The sequence below is a fragment of the Mustela erminea genome, chromosome 8, assembly GCF_009829155.1.
Source record: "Mustela erminea isolate mMusErm1 chromosome 8, mMusErm1.Pri, whole genome shotgun sequence".
Classification (NCBI taxonomy): domain Eukaryota; kingdom Metazoa; phylum Chordata; class Mammalia; order Carnivora; family Mustelidae; genus Mustela; species Mustela erminea.
This window is the reverse complement of record NC_045621.1, coordinates 54,419,716-54,437,654: the sequence shown is the minus strand read 5'-3', so window position 1 is coordinate 54,437,654 and position 17,939 is coordinate 54,419,716. Positions and strand designations below refer to the sequence as shown.

Genomic DNA, 17,939 nt, shown 5'->3' with positions numbered 1-17,939 from the left:
AAGACTTGATATTTATACATTCATGGTTACAATCTTGCAAAGTGGTATCTTTTCCCTTGGGGCAAAACTTTTAATAAAAGGAACACGAGTGGTTTTAATATTAAATTAGTCTGTGGTTTCTTTAAGGGTGTTTTGGATCCTCTTCAATTTCTATAGGTTGTTTCCTATAACAGCTTTGGGAAGGAAGCACTAACCCTGCGAAGTTTTGTAAAAAATCATTTTGGACAGAGACCTCTGTTTTCTTTGGATTTGTTTTTCACCAACTGTTTGACCAGTGTGTATGTCTTTAGTCATTCTCTGCTCAAAGAGTTTCTTTTTTCTTTTCTTTTCTTTTTTTTAAGAGAGAGAGGGGAAGGAGGGGCAGAGGGAGAGGGAGAGAAAGAATCTTAAGCAGGCTCCATACCCAGCACAGAGCCCAACAGGGGAGTCCATCTCCCAACTCTGAGACCATGACCTGAGCTGAAATTAAGAATTGGATGTTTAACCGACTGAGCCACCCAGATGTCCCTTCTCAGAGTTTCTATTCCTCACTCCATTGTAATGTCTTAGTTTGTAATCAGTTGAAAGGTGCTTAAATATAATGAAATGTGTCTTTACATGGAACATAGACATTTTCAAGATTTCCATACCAATAATCAATATGGGCTATTTGAAGCTATTGATCTAGTCCAGAGCTCCACTTAGTTCTGTCATCCTACTAATAGCATAAACTAAGGAGATATAAATTAGTTAATTTAAAGGTCATATACATCTTGCAAACATCAGTAATTATAAAAATGATTTTTAATAAGGAAAGAGAAGAGGTCAGCAGGGGAGGGAACATGGGGGTCATGGCTGTATTACCTTTTTCTTTTCATCTTGAAGAATGCTTCCCTAAAGCTGAAAGTAGGGAGTGGCAAGGAGGCGCTGTCCTAGAAGAAGTTGAGGCATTGAAAATAGTTCTGAAATTTGAGCAGCGGCAGTGATCATTGACTTTCACCATGAACAGTTCTACTCAGGTCTCCAGTGGAAGTTGCAAAGTTTACACACACACACAAAACATATTTTTTTTTTTTTAATTTGCTCCTTTCTCCCTCCTTCCCTTCTTCCTTCTTTTCTTTTTTCCTCCTTTTTTTCCTTTTTGGTTCTTATTGTTTTGTCTTGTCTTACTTTCTTACATTCGTCTGCCTTTCACATGACTCTCTTTAGCTGTCCAGAATCTTCCACCCCATTTGGGTCAATGTGCCCTTCTCCCTACCTTGTTAATACTTCCTTCCTTGTGTTGTTTGGTTCCGTGTATTATAGAACTTATATAGGGGAGATCTTTGTGACCTAGGCTCTCACCTAGAGCTTTTCTCTGCCCCCTCCCCCCATCTATTCTGTTTAATTGCTGGAGAGTGAAATTACATGAATGAACAATGCAGCATTCCCCAGACCTCACTTTGGGGATTAACACACTCTCCCGTGGAGCTGCTTATAATATGGAGCGGGCATTTCATTTGGCACAGGCAATCTCAGATTGGAAATTACTGAATAATGAGAGTTCTATGATCGAGAATGTAAAACCTGCTAGAAAAAATAATACACTCATCAAAGGTAACTTATTAAAATGTATTCTTAGCTGCACTGCTATCTCCTTTGCTATGACTCATTGGGTGGAGACTACAGTTTTTCTTCGTTTATCTTCTATAGAGATTACAATCAACATTTGGTTTAGAAGATAGTTTTACAAATGTTTGCTTTAAAAATTGCTCAGTGTTTAAGGAGCTCTTTCTGGATGTTGTTGCTAGCCTTTTTCTAGCGGAGTAATCTTTTTTTATTACTAACTCCCATCAGTAAATTTGTTCACAAAAGTAGAAAAATTGCTCATCTGTAATAAATATCTCTGAGAGCAGTAACCTTCACTAGAGCAGTACAATTTTATAGAGAATATTCTATTTTCAGGGTTACTGACCTTTCGCCTCTTTATTGGTTGCCATAGTGATGATCTGAGCTCTGCTTAATAGAGCTACTAAAATGAAGACAATCAATAAGCTTTTTAACTCTAATGTTTATCTTGGTAGCTCCTGATAACATATATTGAAATAAGATATAGGCATATAAGTGGATCTAATAGTGGAATTTTATTTTTTAAATTTTATTTTTGTTTTAAAAACATATTTAAGTGAGGTGTTTATGTAGGTTGCAAAAGATTAAGTGCTTTCTGTGGCTTTCATAGAATTCCTAGAATACCATCGTGAGAACCTAGAGATACAGATACAACTTGAAATGTGTGTTTGAAAGATCATTGTGAAATGAATAATAAAACCCTTTTATGATAGCAAATGGTAGAAGTTGCAAGTACTATGGTTAATGATTTCTAAAGCGAAGTCAAGTCAAAGAACTCCTTTAGCACCTTGTCATGAGAACATTCAAGGCCAAGTTCTTCTCATATGCACCTGGACACCTCCTAATGACTTCAGTGGAATCCTGAAACACTCCGGAGAAGGAAAGTTGGTGATCTGCCAGAATTCCCAGGGCAAAGTGGAAGAGCATGGATAATGTTTGTTTCCAGGGTTCTCTTAACAGTTTTAATTATTTTATTTATCGGTTTGAAAAAAAAAAACAGCTATTTTTAGGATTATAGTGATACTCGTATGAACACGTTTTTGAAGAATTCGATTCCTTTTCCTTGAGAATTAAATATTTGTTTTGCCTTTATACTCATATATTCCGGTTGACATATTGTAAGTACAATGGAAATGCATTTAATATAAGGAACTCTTCAGGATTGTCATTGCAAAGAAGGAAGTCTGACGAATGGCTTAATTCACAAGGTCCATTATCACCGTCATTTGTTTAGATTCTAAGGGGCAGTTGTTGTGCTGCTGCTTTCCATGCATGTCTGCAACCCTCTCTCTGGGTACGCCTTGTTAGCTCAGGAAGTGTGTCGTTTGCTCAAGGCATTAGAGCCACAAATGGAGATACTCTTTGCTTACTTTTGCTTCTCTTTCTCCAAAGCCTGCATTCTTCTATTTCTCCTTGATGTCTGAGAAGCTGAGATGCCAGAGTTCTGTTCCTATATCCTATCAAATACTTCCTAGGGTTTATTAAAAGCAAAAAATCATGATCCCTAATGATAGGATATGGGGATAAAATTAAATGGATGCTGAGGATGTCTAATGAACGAAGGAAAATGAACTATGTGCTCATTTCAAGTGTCAAAATAATTTCTTTGAAAAATACAGAAAATATCTGCCATCGTAGATTTTTCATGGAACACTATTTTCCCTAAATTAAAAAGATTTCTTAGGTGCAAGGAGAGCTTTGGAAAAAGTTGCTCTCTGTGTTTTAATATTAGAGTCACAAATTATATCCTTATGTTACTTGGTTTCAATTATTAGGTTTATTTTTCCAAAACTAAAAATCTTATCCCTTACCGATTAAGAACAAAACTAGTAGAATTTTTAGTGGTTCTGCTATTCGAGAACTATTAATCATCTCCATTTGTAAACACTGGGGATATAATTGTGAAAAACAGGCAAAGTACTTTCTCTCACCAAGCACACCTTCTTTGGAGGGAATCCAATAATAGATAAACAAATACATGAATATATGATGTGTCAGACAGTGATACAACCCAGGAATGAAAACAAAACAGTAAAGGGTTGTAGAGAATGAATGGGGACTGAGAAGGAAGTGTTCCTATTTCAGATTGAGTTCAGCCAAGACCATCCTGTCCCCTCCTGCCTGGATGATCTCATGTGTCTCTTCACTTTTACTCCTGCGCCCCTCTGCAGTCCTGCTGCGCCCCTCTGCAGTCCTGCAGAATGGAAGTGAGATCACGTAGTTAGTCTGCCTGCTCCAAGTCCTGAGACAGCATCTGCTTGGAATAGAATACAGAGTCCTTCACTTAGCCTACCATACCCCACATGCTCTTTTCCTTGCTTGCCTCCTACTGTCTTCTGCCTTTCTCCTCGCTTACTGCACTCTAGGCAGGGGTTGTTCCTGAGCAACCCGAGTGGGCCTCATCTTGGGGTGTACACTTGCTTTCATGTTGCCCAGAGCACACCTTCCTGGGCTCTTCCTGCTGTTCTCCCTGCCCCTTCCCAGAGGAGCCTTTGGGAGCACTCTGTCTTAAGGGGCACCCCGGCATCATGGGCTTTCCCCTCTGCTTCATCATAATGCTGAGGGCCTCCTGCTTGGATATCGCATATCCATCTGTTTAGTGGGTGTATGAGAACATAAGCACCACGAGAGCAAGGATTTGGCTGTCATCACCACTGTATCTCCAGCACCTGGAATAGTGGCGACATATTGCCAGAGCTCAGTAATTATTTGTGGCGTGAATGAATGAATGTGCTCTCAGGATGGACTGCTGAAAAATGGGAAGAAGATAGTAGGAAAATGTCAAATACCTTGGAGGATTTAAAAAGGATCCCACGCACTAGTGCTTTCCATGATGTTCATTCTGGCTCCCATCTTCACCTGGCATAATTATGCTGGGTGCATCCTGACCTCAACTCCCTTTCCCCATCTTTGCTTATCCCCCAGAGAATCTTTACCAACTCACCTAAGTGCATAGGGTGTAGCTCCACATCAAAGATGTGAGATTTTGGTGATCACACTTCAAATTCCAGAGTACCTTAAATGGGTTGTTGTAGTATGGTCATGTTCTTTTTTTTTTTTTTTTTTTTTTTTTTTTAAACTGAAGCATCTCCAAATGCCCCCAAACTTGGACCCATGGAGTTGACCGTTGTCATTACTGTGCCAGTCTGCCTCCTGTCCTTGGCCACAGTTCTGACCATCTGGGCATGCCAAGGTCGACCGTGCACAAACAGGAAGAAAAAGAGACAGAATGTGGAGGAACCCCTCTCCGAGTGCAATCTGGTAAATGCTGGAAAAACTCTCAAAGATCTGATTTATGATGTGACTGCCTCTGGATCTGGCTCTGGTATGTGCCTGTTGTCCATTTTGTAGTAAGAAAACTCTTATCTAAAAAAGAAATAAAAACAATTTCTAACAAAAAGGGCCCCAATATTTTGAACTGGGTCATTTAGAATGCTTGATGTGGTACGGGTAAGTTCTGATATTAAAACTGGTTTTTGGATTTGATGAAGAGAGCCAACAGCTGTGACCAAAAGAATTAAGTCCTCTCAGTTGCCTTTTCTGTCCTTAGGTATTCAGATTTTCATTCTTATATTCTTTCAGAATGTACTTCTGAATCGATAAAGAGTTTCTCTTCTCTCCCTCCGCCCCCCACCATTATGGTTAGTAATAATCATTGTTGCTCTCTTTGTAATGTTTCATGGGCACAAAAGTTACTGTATTTGAGGAGCTGAGTTCTGAGGAGGATTTTAGTTGAGCGAAGTGGTATTCTTAGAGAGTGTCTTTGCTTGTGGTAATGGAAGTCTTTAGAATCCGAAGCACCCCCTGGGAGGTGTGTGTGTGTGAAGTCAACGGGGAGCTGACCTAAAATTAAAATCAAGAATGTATTCTTAAAGCACAGAAACAGAGATGATAGGGATTAGCGCAGCCCTCCTGTGCTGACTTTTGCTAAGGTAGTATGGTAAGTCTATTCCTCTTTAATGGAACTTCCCAACCCCTGGTGAAGCAATTCAAAAGACCAGGCTGTTTTATGGCCTAAATGAGCCTTTTTCATCGCACAAACCATATGAGGCCATTTTGGGTTTTTGGCTACCAAGCAGATTTCTCTGTAATAATAAACTTTCTAAAATGACCTTTCCTAATGTATATGTCCAGAAATCCTGCCGGCATACAGTACTGAAAGCTGAACTAGGGTAAACCTATGTGGGTCACTTTAGGAGCCTCTGGGACTCCTCTTGCTTTGGAAGGATCTTTTAGGATGATTGCCTCAAAGAGACTTCGAGAAACTCCCCAGCTCACGGCCTTTAGGTGCATCCAGGCAGGCACAATGAACAAGAGCAGATGCCGGAGGGACAGTAGCATCTGTATAAGTGTCTGTATTTAACAGGAAGTAGCTTTAGAGTCCCCGAAGAGTCCAGGAAAGAGAGGCCTAATCAGGCCATCCATAGAGTCCAGAGAGTTTGTTGTTTTGCTGTGTCATGGACCAAGGTCTCAATGTGTTTGCCATCACTGCACAAATTAGGTGGCATGTTTTCAAAGGAGGCATCCCAGAAAAAATGGTCTCCAGACTGCAAAGTTTATAGAACTAAAATCCAAATTAAATTATTGCATAGAAAACTGATGTTCTTCCTTTAAACATAAAGCTGTTCAGATTCAGTACTCATCCTTCCTTGACTCTTATATCCTGGGACCCACTGGGTGCTAATTTCCTGGACACTGGTGGCATTCTAGGCACAAAATATGAGCAGAGAATGCTCTGATTTGTGCCCAATTCCTTGAAACCTCATATAATTTCTTGATAAATTTCAAGTGATTAAATAACTATTTAATATTCCCCCCAAGCATTTCAGTTTATCTGAAGACGTTAAGTAGCTCCTCCTTGAATATATTTAAGATGACTAAGAATTTCCCTCTCAAATAAAAATAATAGAGACTTTATAACTGGAGAATGGATATTTAGTTTAAGAAAGTACTCATGAGCCAAGACATGAAATTTAAAAAATTAACCTTAAGATATTTTGGTGTTTTTGTGCATCTTTAAACCTAAATCTGGGTTTATTGACTGCTGAACTCTCATCTTTAGATTATTCTAAGATCTTTCTTAAAAAGAAAGCCGTACATGTACCCAAGCACAGATGATTTTAATGACCAGTTTGAAAGAGTTTTATACTTTTTCTTAGAGTCAACTATATCTATTTAGCAGTGAGCACTGGCTAAAAGTACCTGATGGCAACAGTGCCTTTGGTAATCAGAGAGAAAGGGTCTAGCTGCAACAAGTTTTCCATCATGAAAGCTCGTTCATTGGGAGGAAATCAGGTGCTTCTGCTTCCGCTTCCCCTTTGGTTCTCTTAATTGGCCAGCAAAATTTAGGCAAAAGCGATTTTGTTAGTTGTTGAAAAAATTGTGAGGCTTATCCCTGACCAGGTCATTTCAAAGAGATAAAATACCTGCAAAAAAGGCAAGTGAACAGATCTGCTGCTGGACTATTTCTGAGAATGGCTTGTGTTTCAGGTGGTTTCTGAAAAACTGGGTGGATGGCTGCTTTCCTGTTCCAATATAACACTTCTGATGGGTGGTGACATTACTGAAAGATGCCTTCCCATCAGACAGGCATCTGCTTCTACAACTACTGGTAAAAAAAAAAAAAAAAAAAAAAATTAAAAAGTGAAATGAACCTACAGGGAGAAGCAACGTCTATGTATCTTCAAATGGAATCTCTAAGTGTATAAACAAGAACTAGATTATTTGGAGTGGTTGCCTTGAAAGATACCGAAGCAACTTTCCCTGAATTTTAGTGTCTCAGCTTAATTGCTGTGCTCAGTACCTTTATTGATGTTGTGTTCCTCTGTCCCTGGTCTGTGGCATTGGTCCTGTGTTTGATCAATTTGCAGTTTGAAAACAGAGGCTAATCGAGTTCTCTAGTCAGTTACTGGTGGTAGTGGTTGTTGATGGTGGTGTTCTGGTGAGTGTGTGCGTGCAAGATTGGGGAGGGAGGAGGGAGATTGAGATTTCAATTTGGCCTGATAATTGTTAGTACAACTTTTACTGCATGGTCAAGTAGTAAACTTGGCCATAAGCCTGAAGAAATGGGCCTTAGAGTTTGCGGCTGGAAGTCTTCCCAACAGGGGAAGACTGCGGGCATATCCTCTGAATGGTGAGAACAAGAGTTTTTTTTTGTTTTGTTTTGTTTTAAATTATTTTTATTAACATATAATGTATTATTTGCTCCAGGGATACAGGTCTGTGAATCATCAGGCTTACACATTTCACAGCATTCACCAGAGCACATACCCTCCCCGGTGTCTGTAACCCAGCCACCCTCTCCCTACCCCCACGTCCCCCAGCAACCCTCAGTTTGTTTTGCGAGATTGAGTCCCTTATGTTTTGTCTTCCTTGAGGGAGAGCAAGATTTTGGACTGAACACCAGCATTTCAGCTGTAGGTTGGCCTCCCACTAGAGCCTATTTCTGGGCCAGTCTTCGATTATTGCAGGGCCCCGATTTTCTCATCCCTAAAATGATAAAGTTGAACTAGACTATCTCAGAACTTCCTGGCTATGGGGCTCTATGACTAATTGTTGAGATCCATAATAGCAACCTTATAGTCTGTGCTTATTTAGCCACAGTGGGTGGTTCTTAGGAAGAGGAGAACATCTGAATAAACCGTGGCTCATTTCAGGAGCAGAGGCCGAACCCTGCAGAGCTTAGAGGGTTATAGCAATGAGAGTTTCCAAGCCATCTGAGCACATGGAAAATAACTAAACATGACCTCCCAGAGTAAACTTAGACTGTAACCTCTTTACCTACTTTCCTCTAATTTTAAAAGTGGTAGGTACCTATTGTGGAAATTAAGAAAATGTATATTAGAAAGAAGAATATCACAGTTCATCCTGATTCCACTAAATAGGCAGAACCATTTATAACATTTGGCAAATTTCCTTTACAGGCTTTTTCCTGTGCATATTTTGAATAGCTAGGTATATTTATTTAGATGAGTCGAATTTACTGTGTTATTTTCATTTTACTTTATAGCAAAAGTATTTTCCCATGTCATTAAGAAATACCTCCTCATAAACAGCATTATTATCATTTGCTCTAAGTAATCTGTTCTAAGATAGAATATTAAGGGCTGACCATTACTGAGCATGTAATATACCAGATACTGTCCCAGATGCTTAACATGATAATTCATTCTTGTGTTACCCCTATGAGATAAGTACTGTTAATATCCCCTATTTTTTAGATGAGGAAGTTGAAGCTAAGAGAAATTCCGATACTTGCCCGTGGTTACCATGTGGCACAGCTGAAATTGGAACTGAGGTCTTTAAATTTATCTTTTCTCTTAATCACAGTACTATGTTAAACTTATCTTTTCTCTTAATCACAGTACTATGTTTAACAATTTTTCTATTTTCCTTCTATTTCCTGTAAATATTAAGGTATTAAATATTTTGACATGTTTCTGCATTTTGCATTAAATATTTAGGATAGAATTCTAGAGGTGGGGTTATTGGTTCAAAGAATCTAAACTTTTAACATACACTTGGAATATATTTTCTTTGAATTTTTTTTTTATTTCACAAAGAATGTCCATTTGGTGTTTTCTATGATGATGCCTTGCTTTTTTTAGCGTAACATAATTATCTCACTTGATTATTGAATCTGATTCTTCACTTTGCAATTTTAATTTTTTTTTTAAGATTTTATTTATTAATTTGACAGACAGAGACCACAAGTAGGCAGAGAGGCAGGCTGAGAGAAAGAAGAGGAAGCAGGCTCCCCGTGGAGCAGAGAGCCCGACTCAGGGCTCCATCCCAGGACTCCAGGATCATGACCCAAGCCAAAGGCAGAGACCTCAACCCACAGAGCCACCCAGGTGGCCCTTTAATTTGGTTTTTGAAAAAATTCACAAGGAATTCTTCTGCTTCCCCAGTTGTACTAGAAACAATGCATTTTGTTTTAGAGGCTGATGGCATTTTTTTTTTTTTAACTTTTGTGTATTTAGTAACCTGACTGGCTTTCGTGGGCAAATCAGGGAAATTTCCAGCAATTCTGAAAATCAGATATCTGTAGCAGCAGGCTATGTTCAAGAAATCTTTATTTGGGAATGTGAGAAGAGAAATTCATATGAAGAATTTGGAGTGTTTTGTTTTTTTTATTTTTTTGAGAAAGGTTTGACCTAAAAGTTTGATACAATGGTACTTATTTCTTCAAAATCGGTAAAATTATGAAAGCGCTTCAATGTTTGCCTTTTTGTGTGAAAATAATAATCATTATGATAGCTCTTTCCTGACACTTCCTTGTTTGTACTCATCAATTCCATCTTTTCTTTGGTTAGGTCTACCTCTGTTGGTTCAAAGAACAATTGCAAGGACGATCGTACTTCAGGAGATAGTGGGAAAAGGTAGATTTGGTGAGGTCTGGCATGGAAGATGGTGTGGGGAAGATGTGGCTGTAAAAATCTTCTCCTCCAGAGATGAAAGATCCTGGTTTCGGGAAGCAGAAATTTATCAGACGGTTATGCTGCGTCATGAAAACATACTTGGTTTCATTGCTGCTGACAACAAAGGTATTTTCTATCTAATTGGGTTCAGCAAGTAAACATGTCATGTCCATCATCAGATCACCATAAATAATTTCTTTGTTTTAATAAAATACATAAAAGTCTAATTTCTTTATTGAGGATGGAAGATGCTTTTCCTCTTCTCCACAGATAAATGTACAGAACCATACAATAAAAACAGGGCAAATGAGTGACATGAAATCATGATGACGCCATAGCCGGGCTGACACTTAAAATATTTGGTGACTGGTATGGCACAGGAACCATCCAATCAGAACAGAAGCTTCAGCTAGTCCAGAGTCCTGGGGGAACCGTGCCGTGCTAGTTTTTATCGCTTACTTGCTGGTTCGTGAAGAGTTGGAGAGGCATCTTGTCAGGGGGTGGAGTGGGAGGTGGGGGAGGTTGCTTTGGGTGTCTAGGGCAAAGGGATGACATTGGAATTTTGAATAGCAGCTGTTAACCAATGAGGACAGAAATATTTCAATATTTTAACTGGGACAGGCATACCAGTGACTGCTAGTTGAATATTTACCTTTGCTAAGACTGTACTTCTCATCTGTATAAATAGGCTTCAATTCCAAGACTCAAATTCTCTATGAGCATAACCAGAATGGCAGCAAGCAAATCAATTTCAATGAAATTTTCTATTAATGTACTTTGAGTATAAATTATATTGAGACTGAACGTCAACAACCTCAAATAGTATGACTTTTTGAGATTTGTGGAACAAGACAGAGCTTCAATGTTTTGGTATTGAAATCAATTTTCATAAAATATTGTATAAATCCCTGAGTAATCAGGGACTGGGTATAATTTGCAGATTACTTACGCTTTCTTTCTTCTTTTTGCATGGCTTTTACTTACTTAATTGTGCATTAGTTCCCATAACAAAGGGAAACAGGGCACAATGACGAGCAAAACATGACCCAGTCAATTTTTTAAAATTCGAATCAGTAATACTCATGAAGAACTTTGGTGAGGTAGAGACTGTAACCTCTATCTAAAAAACCAATTACCTGTGGATATCAGAGACCCACCATTGCCCATGGAAATTAAAATCTGTGGTTATTTTTATCTATTATAAGCTTGATTATTACTAACTAGATGACAAAAGAGAGGCTTAGAATTATTGTACATTTTGGCCATAATTATGTTTGCAGATGGTATATGTGTTTTCTGATCTCCCAGGTATAAACTGGATAAAGATGAGCTATAAACAAAAAAGGTTCTTTCCAAATTCTTAACGCTGTGTACTTTGAAAAAATATCCAGACTACTGAAAATGAGACCTTTCTTAGTAAGCTAAGAACTTTTCCTTTTCCTTCCCTAAGATTGAGCTGAGGTGTACCTACTTATCAGATTAATTAGCATTGTTGTCAAAGCAGTAATGACTTTAGTTATATGGATCATCTTGAAGAGGCTAATTTCGTCATGATGTTTATTTGATTATAAAGCAATAGGCCCAAGGGAGATCATCCTTCATTGTCTCTCCTTCAGTTTAACTGGTCTACCTCTGGCGCTGGCTTATCTGGCTTTGTGCATGGTTTCAAATGATCTCCAACATTGCTTTCATCCTCATCCTCATTTCTAAATCTTTTGTGGTATTTATAGTTCCACTGGTTAGTCAACAGTCTGACAGAGACATTGCTATAAGAGGACAAGATAGCCACTGGTGTTGAGCAGGGACAGAGTCAGAATAAGGATTAGTTTAATACATGGTTAGTTTATTACTAAACTTTATCATGTTATGTTGATTTTTGTATTCCAGGGAAGTTTTATCACTACTGGATTTGAAAAGTAAATATTTGAATTAGGAGTAGCTCTTGTACATAAAGCATTTAATAGAAAAAGTCCATAGCAAATGTTCATTATAGCTTCCTTTCTCTGAGTGTTGGAACAGATCAGGACTGTTCAGAGCTGCTGTAGATATTATTCCAAAAGCTAAAGCTAACTCCAGGGACTCTAATACCTGAAGAAGTTATAGGCTAATTTCTGTTCTGCTAAAAATATTTTATAAGCTGGATTAGCTTTTGGTAATGAAGTAAATTACTTGAAAATGTCTAGTAACTGTATTTAGCTCTTAACCTTAACTTTTGGGGAAAATCATCAACTTCATATTTTGAAAGGTGAAGAACATTGAACGTTCTTAGAATTTTAGAGTCTTTATTACATTAATAACACTTTGTGTAAATTTGTTGCATTTCTGGTTTGTACTGGAACAATCTTTCTTGAAAGCTCAGAGTAATTTTAGCACGACACTGAGCCCAAGTACATCTGTCAGTAGCTTCTCCTATAATGTGGTGCTATCAGTATAAAAAGAGAGTAAGAGAGGAGTTGTTCACTTAATCAGAATCACTCTCACAGCTTCCTGTAGCTCTGGTGGATACATGCAACAGGTTCTAGCATATCAGTATTTTCAGAGATACAGTGAGAAATTTTACTTTGCTCATTTGGACCATCAGTGTCCTCACTAAAGGAATTAACTTTGCTTTGTGAACCGTACAGCTTTACTTTAAATACTGACATTTGGTAAAAGCTTTTGGTTTCTTTCTCAACATATATTTATAGCAATAAAATGACTTTTTCACATTTAGATAATGGTACTTGGACTCAACTTTGGCTTGTCTCCGAATATCATGAACTGGGTTCCTTGTATGACTATTTGAATAGAAACATAGTGACCGTGGCTGGCATGATCAAACTGGCCCTTTCAATAGCTAGTGGCCTGGCCCACCTACATATGGAGATCGTTGGCACACAAGGTACGTGTTTTCTTTCTAAGTTTTTCCTGCTTATTTATGAGGATAGAAACACCAAGTTGTGTTTTAGTGTTTAATTGCATTTTAGTTTATTAAAAACAATTATCAAATGTAAAGAAACACTAAGATACTTTATAAAGCTGAGGATATTATAATATAGCCAACTCTCATCTACACACTTTTTGCATATTAGCCATAGTAATATTTTTACACTTAGTGGCTCCAACTTTGTCATTTAGCACATACACCTAGAGATCATGCTTTGGTGGCAAATGCTCTATGTTCAGAGAATATAACTAATTTAAAATATTTACTTCTGATAGCTAAAATAATTGGAGATGGTAATATTATCTTGAAAAAAAAATTTACATGTAAAGTACTTAAAGGTCAAATGATTCCCACTGTCTTTTCTATTTATTGAGCTAATAGTGAATTTGCTCTAGAAAGTCATTAGTTAGTCAGGGCAGTGGTTACCAAATTTGCATTTATGATCCCTTAAACTCTTAAAAATTATTGAGGACCCCAGAGGTTTCGGTGTATTTTCATTCTATCTGTTAATATTTACTCTTTTAAAAACTAAAATTGAAAAAAAAGTTAAAGTATTTATTAATTTACTTAATAATTATTAAACAAGTTTCAAAAAAAATTTTTTTAATAATACAAAACCAATATAGTGAAAATATGATTTTGTTTTTACATTTTTGCAAATCTCTTTAATGTCTGACTTAATGCATAGATTTTCATGCATGCTCTTCATTCAGTTGTTCCTTTATGTTTTGGTTGAAATATGTGCAGAAAAGTTAATATCCCACAGCTGTGTATTTGGAAAAGAGTATCAAACACTCCCAGGGATTTGGGGGTTACTTCTGAGAACTGCTAGTCTAAGGTAGTAGAAGTTTGAGACTTTTTTGTAAGAGAATATTTGCTGTGTTCTTATGTGGATGTAGCAATGCTAATTCTTTCCCTGTTCATTCAACAAATATGTACTAGTGGCTACTAAGTGCCACCTAGTGTACTAAGCATCAATGACATGCTGAAGGCTGATGAATAACACACAGGCACTGCCCTTAGGGAGCTTACAGTCTAGCTGGGAGAGACAGATAATCAAACACACATGTGAATGAACAGTATAGTTTAGGGAGTAATAAGGGTTTTGAAGAAGGCAAAATGGCGTACTCTGTGGAGACTGACAGGGGATGTGGACTGTGTGGTCAGGGAAGACCTGTTTTTGGAGGTGACTTTTGAGCCAGGTGTTCAATGTGATTCCTTTTAAGGAGAGTCAGCCTTCGGTAACAACAGCAACAACAAAAAAGAAAAAAAAATGTGTATTCTTTTCTTATGCTTCATAGGTAAACCTGCTATTGCTCATCGAGATATAAAATCAAAGAATATCTTAGTGAAAAAATGCGAAACATGTGCCATAGCAGACTTAGGGCTGGCTGTGAAGCATGATTCAGTACTGAACACAATTGACATACCTCAGAATCCTAAAGTGGGAACCAAAAGGTAAGATCACTAACTTTGGTGGCACACTCAGACAAATGACCGTGCCATAAACATGAAATCCTGGGATGAGTGTGTGGGTGTTTTGAGGGTGAAGGTGGGAGTCCAAATGGAAAATCATTAGGCCGAGGAAAGCAAAGAGTCTTCTCTGCGTCATTGAGAAGTCAGTAACAGAATGGTTATAAAGTGAGGACAGTTGGCATTTTAGTCATACAGACAGTAGCTATCTGGGTGGGGAATCCAGTAGAGATGGATGGTGGAAGATACATTATTTTGAGTGGGCCAGTTTCCGGAAATACATTTTCCCATGGCTAGGAGGGGAAAAACATGTCATCAGTATATAGCTCCCCCAAAGCCTTTATACTCATAAGGGAACTGAAACTCAGGGCTAGTTCTATTTTTTCAATGTTCTAAACAATAGATACAGTCAATGTGTTGAGCAAGATAAGTGAGGGACTCTACATAAATACATACATGTGCTACTGTACACTCCCTTCGTATTTAAGAATATGTAACAGTTTTTGTATTTACTATAATTGTGCTTATTCTTAAGTCTCCCAAATTGATGTATATTGAGGTAGTAGGAGTTTGGACACAAGTTCCACATTCAAGGAACAGAATTTTTGAGGGCTCAGAACAAATATGAGAGAAACAGAACATATGACATGTATATTACTACAGGCCCATTAGTAATGGGATTTCTGGCGGATTCTTGTTCTGGCCAGCCTGTGGTCATATGGCCAGTGTACTTCCATTTCCTTTTATTCGAATATCAAGCTCATGCTACTTTGACATTAATTCCTGGGTTCTTGACCTTGAAGACAGAAAACATGAAAACATTTTCCTGGAGTTGTCAAAGGCTCTTTGGAATAAGGGATTTCTGGTATAGTTGACCTCCAAGCCATGTTTAAGATTCCAAGCCCAAACCTCTGAGTCCTTCCCTTGGTTCCCTAGGACAATTTAATGACACCCCAGGAACACTTCAGGGCAGTTTATTCAAGCTGGGCAACCCTATGGGACTTCTCTTCTTTCCCCTATAAAAAGTAAACTTCAGCTTGCCCATCGGAATGTATGCCCATCACAGACACCCCTCACCCCCAACCCCCCGGGAAGCCTTGGATGCTAGACTCCTTCAGAGGTTCTAAAACTTTTAAGAGTTTGGGAGGGTTTTGCATCCTCATCTTAATACTCTGGGAAATCGTAGAATTCCTCTAGGACAGCTAGACTCCATCAGGTCCCATAGGCTGTAGATTTCTTTGGTTTAGTCTTATTTGAACAAGGCTGTCATTTTCTTGTAGCCACTATATAAGGTGTATATATTTCTGGAAGCCAGTTTATAGTAGAATTGTTCATTCAGAGAAGGTGTTTATGGAATGCTGCTAAGCACTGTTTTAGAGTCCTGGGCCCACCATGATGATTAAGAGATGCTCTTTGCCCTAAGGAGCTTTCCAAGGCAATGTTTGTTGGTGGAGGTTGAGTTCCATTTCTCCTATTGAATGCTTTGCTTACTGCATTTCCCTCTAGCTTGTCCTTTGCAAGTATTTGGCTCCTGGCACCTTGCTTTGATACGCTGAGTAGGATGACCTCTAGTTTTATTTAAAATGTTTTTAAAATTATAGTTCAGTCAATAGCTATATTACATAAATTTAATTTATTACAGTAGCTTGGATCTACTTTTAAATTTGATGTAAGCTATTAATTTATATTTTATGTGGGGATTTATTAAGGTTGTATTTTACTGGATTGCTATAAAGTCATACAGAGGATCCGGAATGTGCATGTTTTTTTAAGGTATATGGCTCCTGAAATGCTGGATGATACAATGAATGTGAATATCTTTGAGTCTTTCAAACGAGCTGACATCTATTCTCTTGGTCTGGTTTATTGGGAAATAGCCCGAAGGTGTTCAGTTGGAGGTAAGATGTTGGAGATACTCTTCGTATCTGTCTTTTCTCAATGCTCTGAATACAAGATATTTTTTCTATGTATTTTTTCTAAGCATTATATTGAATCATTTTTTTAATATTTAAGAGAATGCCCTTTGGTGTTATCTTTCCCGTGGCAAGAGTGGAGCACCCTACATATGATGATGATTTTGTATTATGATTACTGCTCAGGTGGGGGTGACAGTTCTGATAATTCTGATTTTCTTAATGATATTTTGCGAAGCACTTGAAAATTTTCTTGAGTTTGTATGCAGTTAGCTGTATCCCTACTTTCTACCAGAAATTGAACCCAAAGATGTTAAATGATTTACCAAAAGCCACAGGACTTGATGTCTTCTAGTTTTCAGGTTTTTCCAGTTTTTGTTTGTATGCTTTTTTTTTTTTCTTTTTAAGATTTTATTTATTTATCTGACAGGGATCACAAGTAGGCAGAGAGGCAAGCAGAGAGAGAGAGAGAGAGGAGAGAGGAGGAAGCAGGCTCCCTGCAGAGCAGAGAGCCCAATGCAGGACTCGATTCCAGGACCCTGAGATCATGACCTGAGGCAAAGGCAGAGGCTTAACCCACTGAGCCACCCAGGCGCCCTGTTTGTATGCTTTTTGTTACTGTTGTTGCTTTTTCCTTATGATAATGAATGTGGAAGGGAGAAAGTGGAGGGCAGAGGTGGAGAGGAAGACTAACTTCCTGACTCTACTGTTCCTAGCTGTTTAGAGATTAATAATGAGAGGAGGAAGATTTTGAAAGGATGAAACCCTACAAATGCAGTTTATGAAGCTGTGGCATCTGTGGAGAAAAGTTACCTCCTGGTAGAAAACTGATTAGGGTTTTCACTTTCCAGTGAGACCGACATAACACTAAGCTGTGGTTTAGCAAATTCCTGAATGTCTGACTTTAGGCAAGTTACCTGGTCTCATTTCCCTCATCTGTAAAATGAGTAATAAAACTGATCCCTTGGGTTTTGAGGATTTAACAGATTCATTAGATTAATTAATTAGTACAGAGCATAGGACAGAGTAAATGTTCACTAAAAGAGCTGTCATTATCAGACAACTGTCAGTTTTTGTATTTTGCATTGATATAATTTTCCCTTATACCAATTTCATTTTTTTAAAAAAAATGGGTTAAAAATGTTTTTAAACTTACAAGGGTAAAATTCTTTTGAATGAGAAAACATACTTTTCCCCTTTTTATTCACAAATAAGTTAGTAAACCATTCAGGAAAATGAAGCAGTTTATAGCAGCAATAAAGTTGTAGTGGAATCCTCGAGCCTGGGATCGAGTTCCAGATCTGCCACTTACTAGCTCTTTGACCTTGAGCAAACTGATGACTCTTTGTGCCTCAGTTTCCTCATTCTGTAAAGTAGGGATAATATGCTACCCCTTTTAGTCAGTGGTTTTTGAGGAATAATTAAAACATGTAAAGAGTTTAAGACAGTGCATGGTGAATAGCAAGATTGAAACGTGTTTGTAATAAATTTTTTAAAATTTCATATTAATATTCTTCTAGATCTGCTTTTTGGTCATTGTCCTTAAATTTTCTTTAACTGTTGAAATACTTAACATAATATTAGTTTATTTTAAGTATTTTAATTAATTTAATTAAAATT

The 17,939-nt window shown here is 37.8% G+C and overlaps 1 protein-coding gene across 3 annotated transcripts in view; it reads left to right on the top strand.

Moving 5' to 3' along the window:
• The window catches only part of ACVR1C (activin A receptor type 1C), a 101,900-nt gene that overhangs the window by 78,860 nt on the left and 5,101 nt on the right, over positions 1–17,939 (top strand). For all 3 annotated transcript variants that reach the window (XM_032355638.1, XM_032355637.1, XM_032355636.1), the window contains 5 exons: positions 4,673–4,912; positions 9,903–10,133; positions 12,721–12,888; positions 14,235–14,391; positions 16,180–16,304. In XM_032355638.1, coding sequence (XP_032211529.1) covers positions 4,673–4,912; positions 9,903–10,133; positions 12,721–12,888; positions 14,235–14,391; positions 16,180–16,304 — 921 coding nt within the window. The remainder of the gene's footprint in view (positions 1–4,672; positions 4,913–9,902; positions 10,134–12,720; positions 12,889–14,234; positions 14,392–16,179; positions 16,305–17,939) is intronic.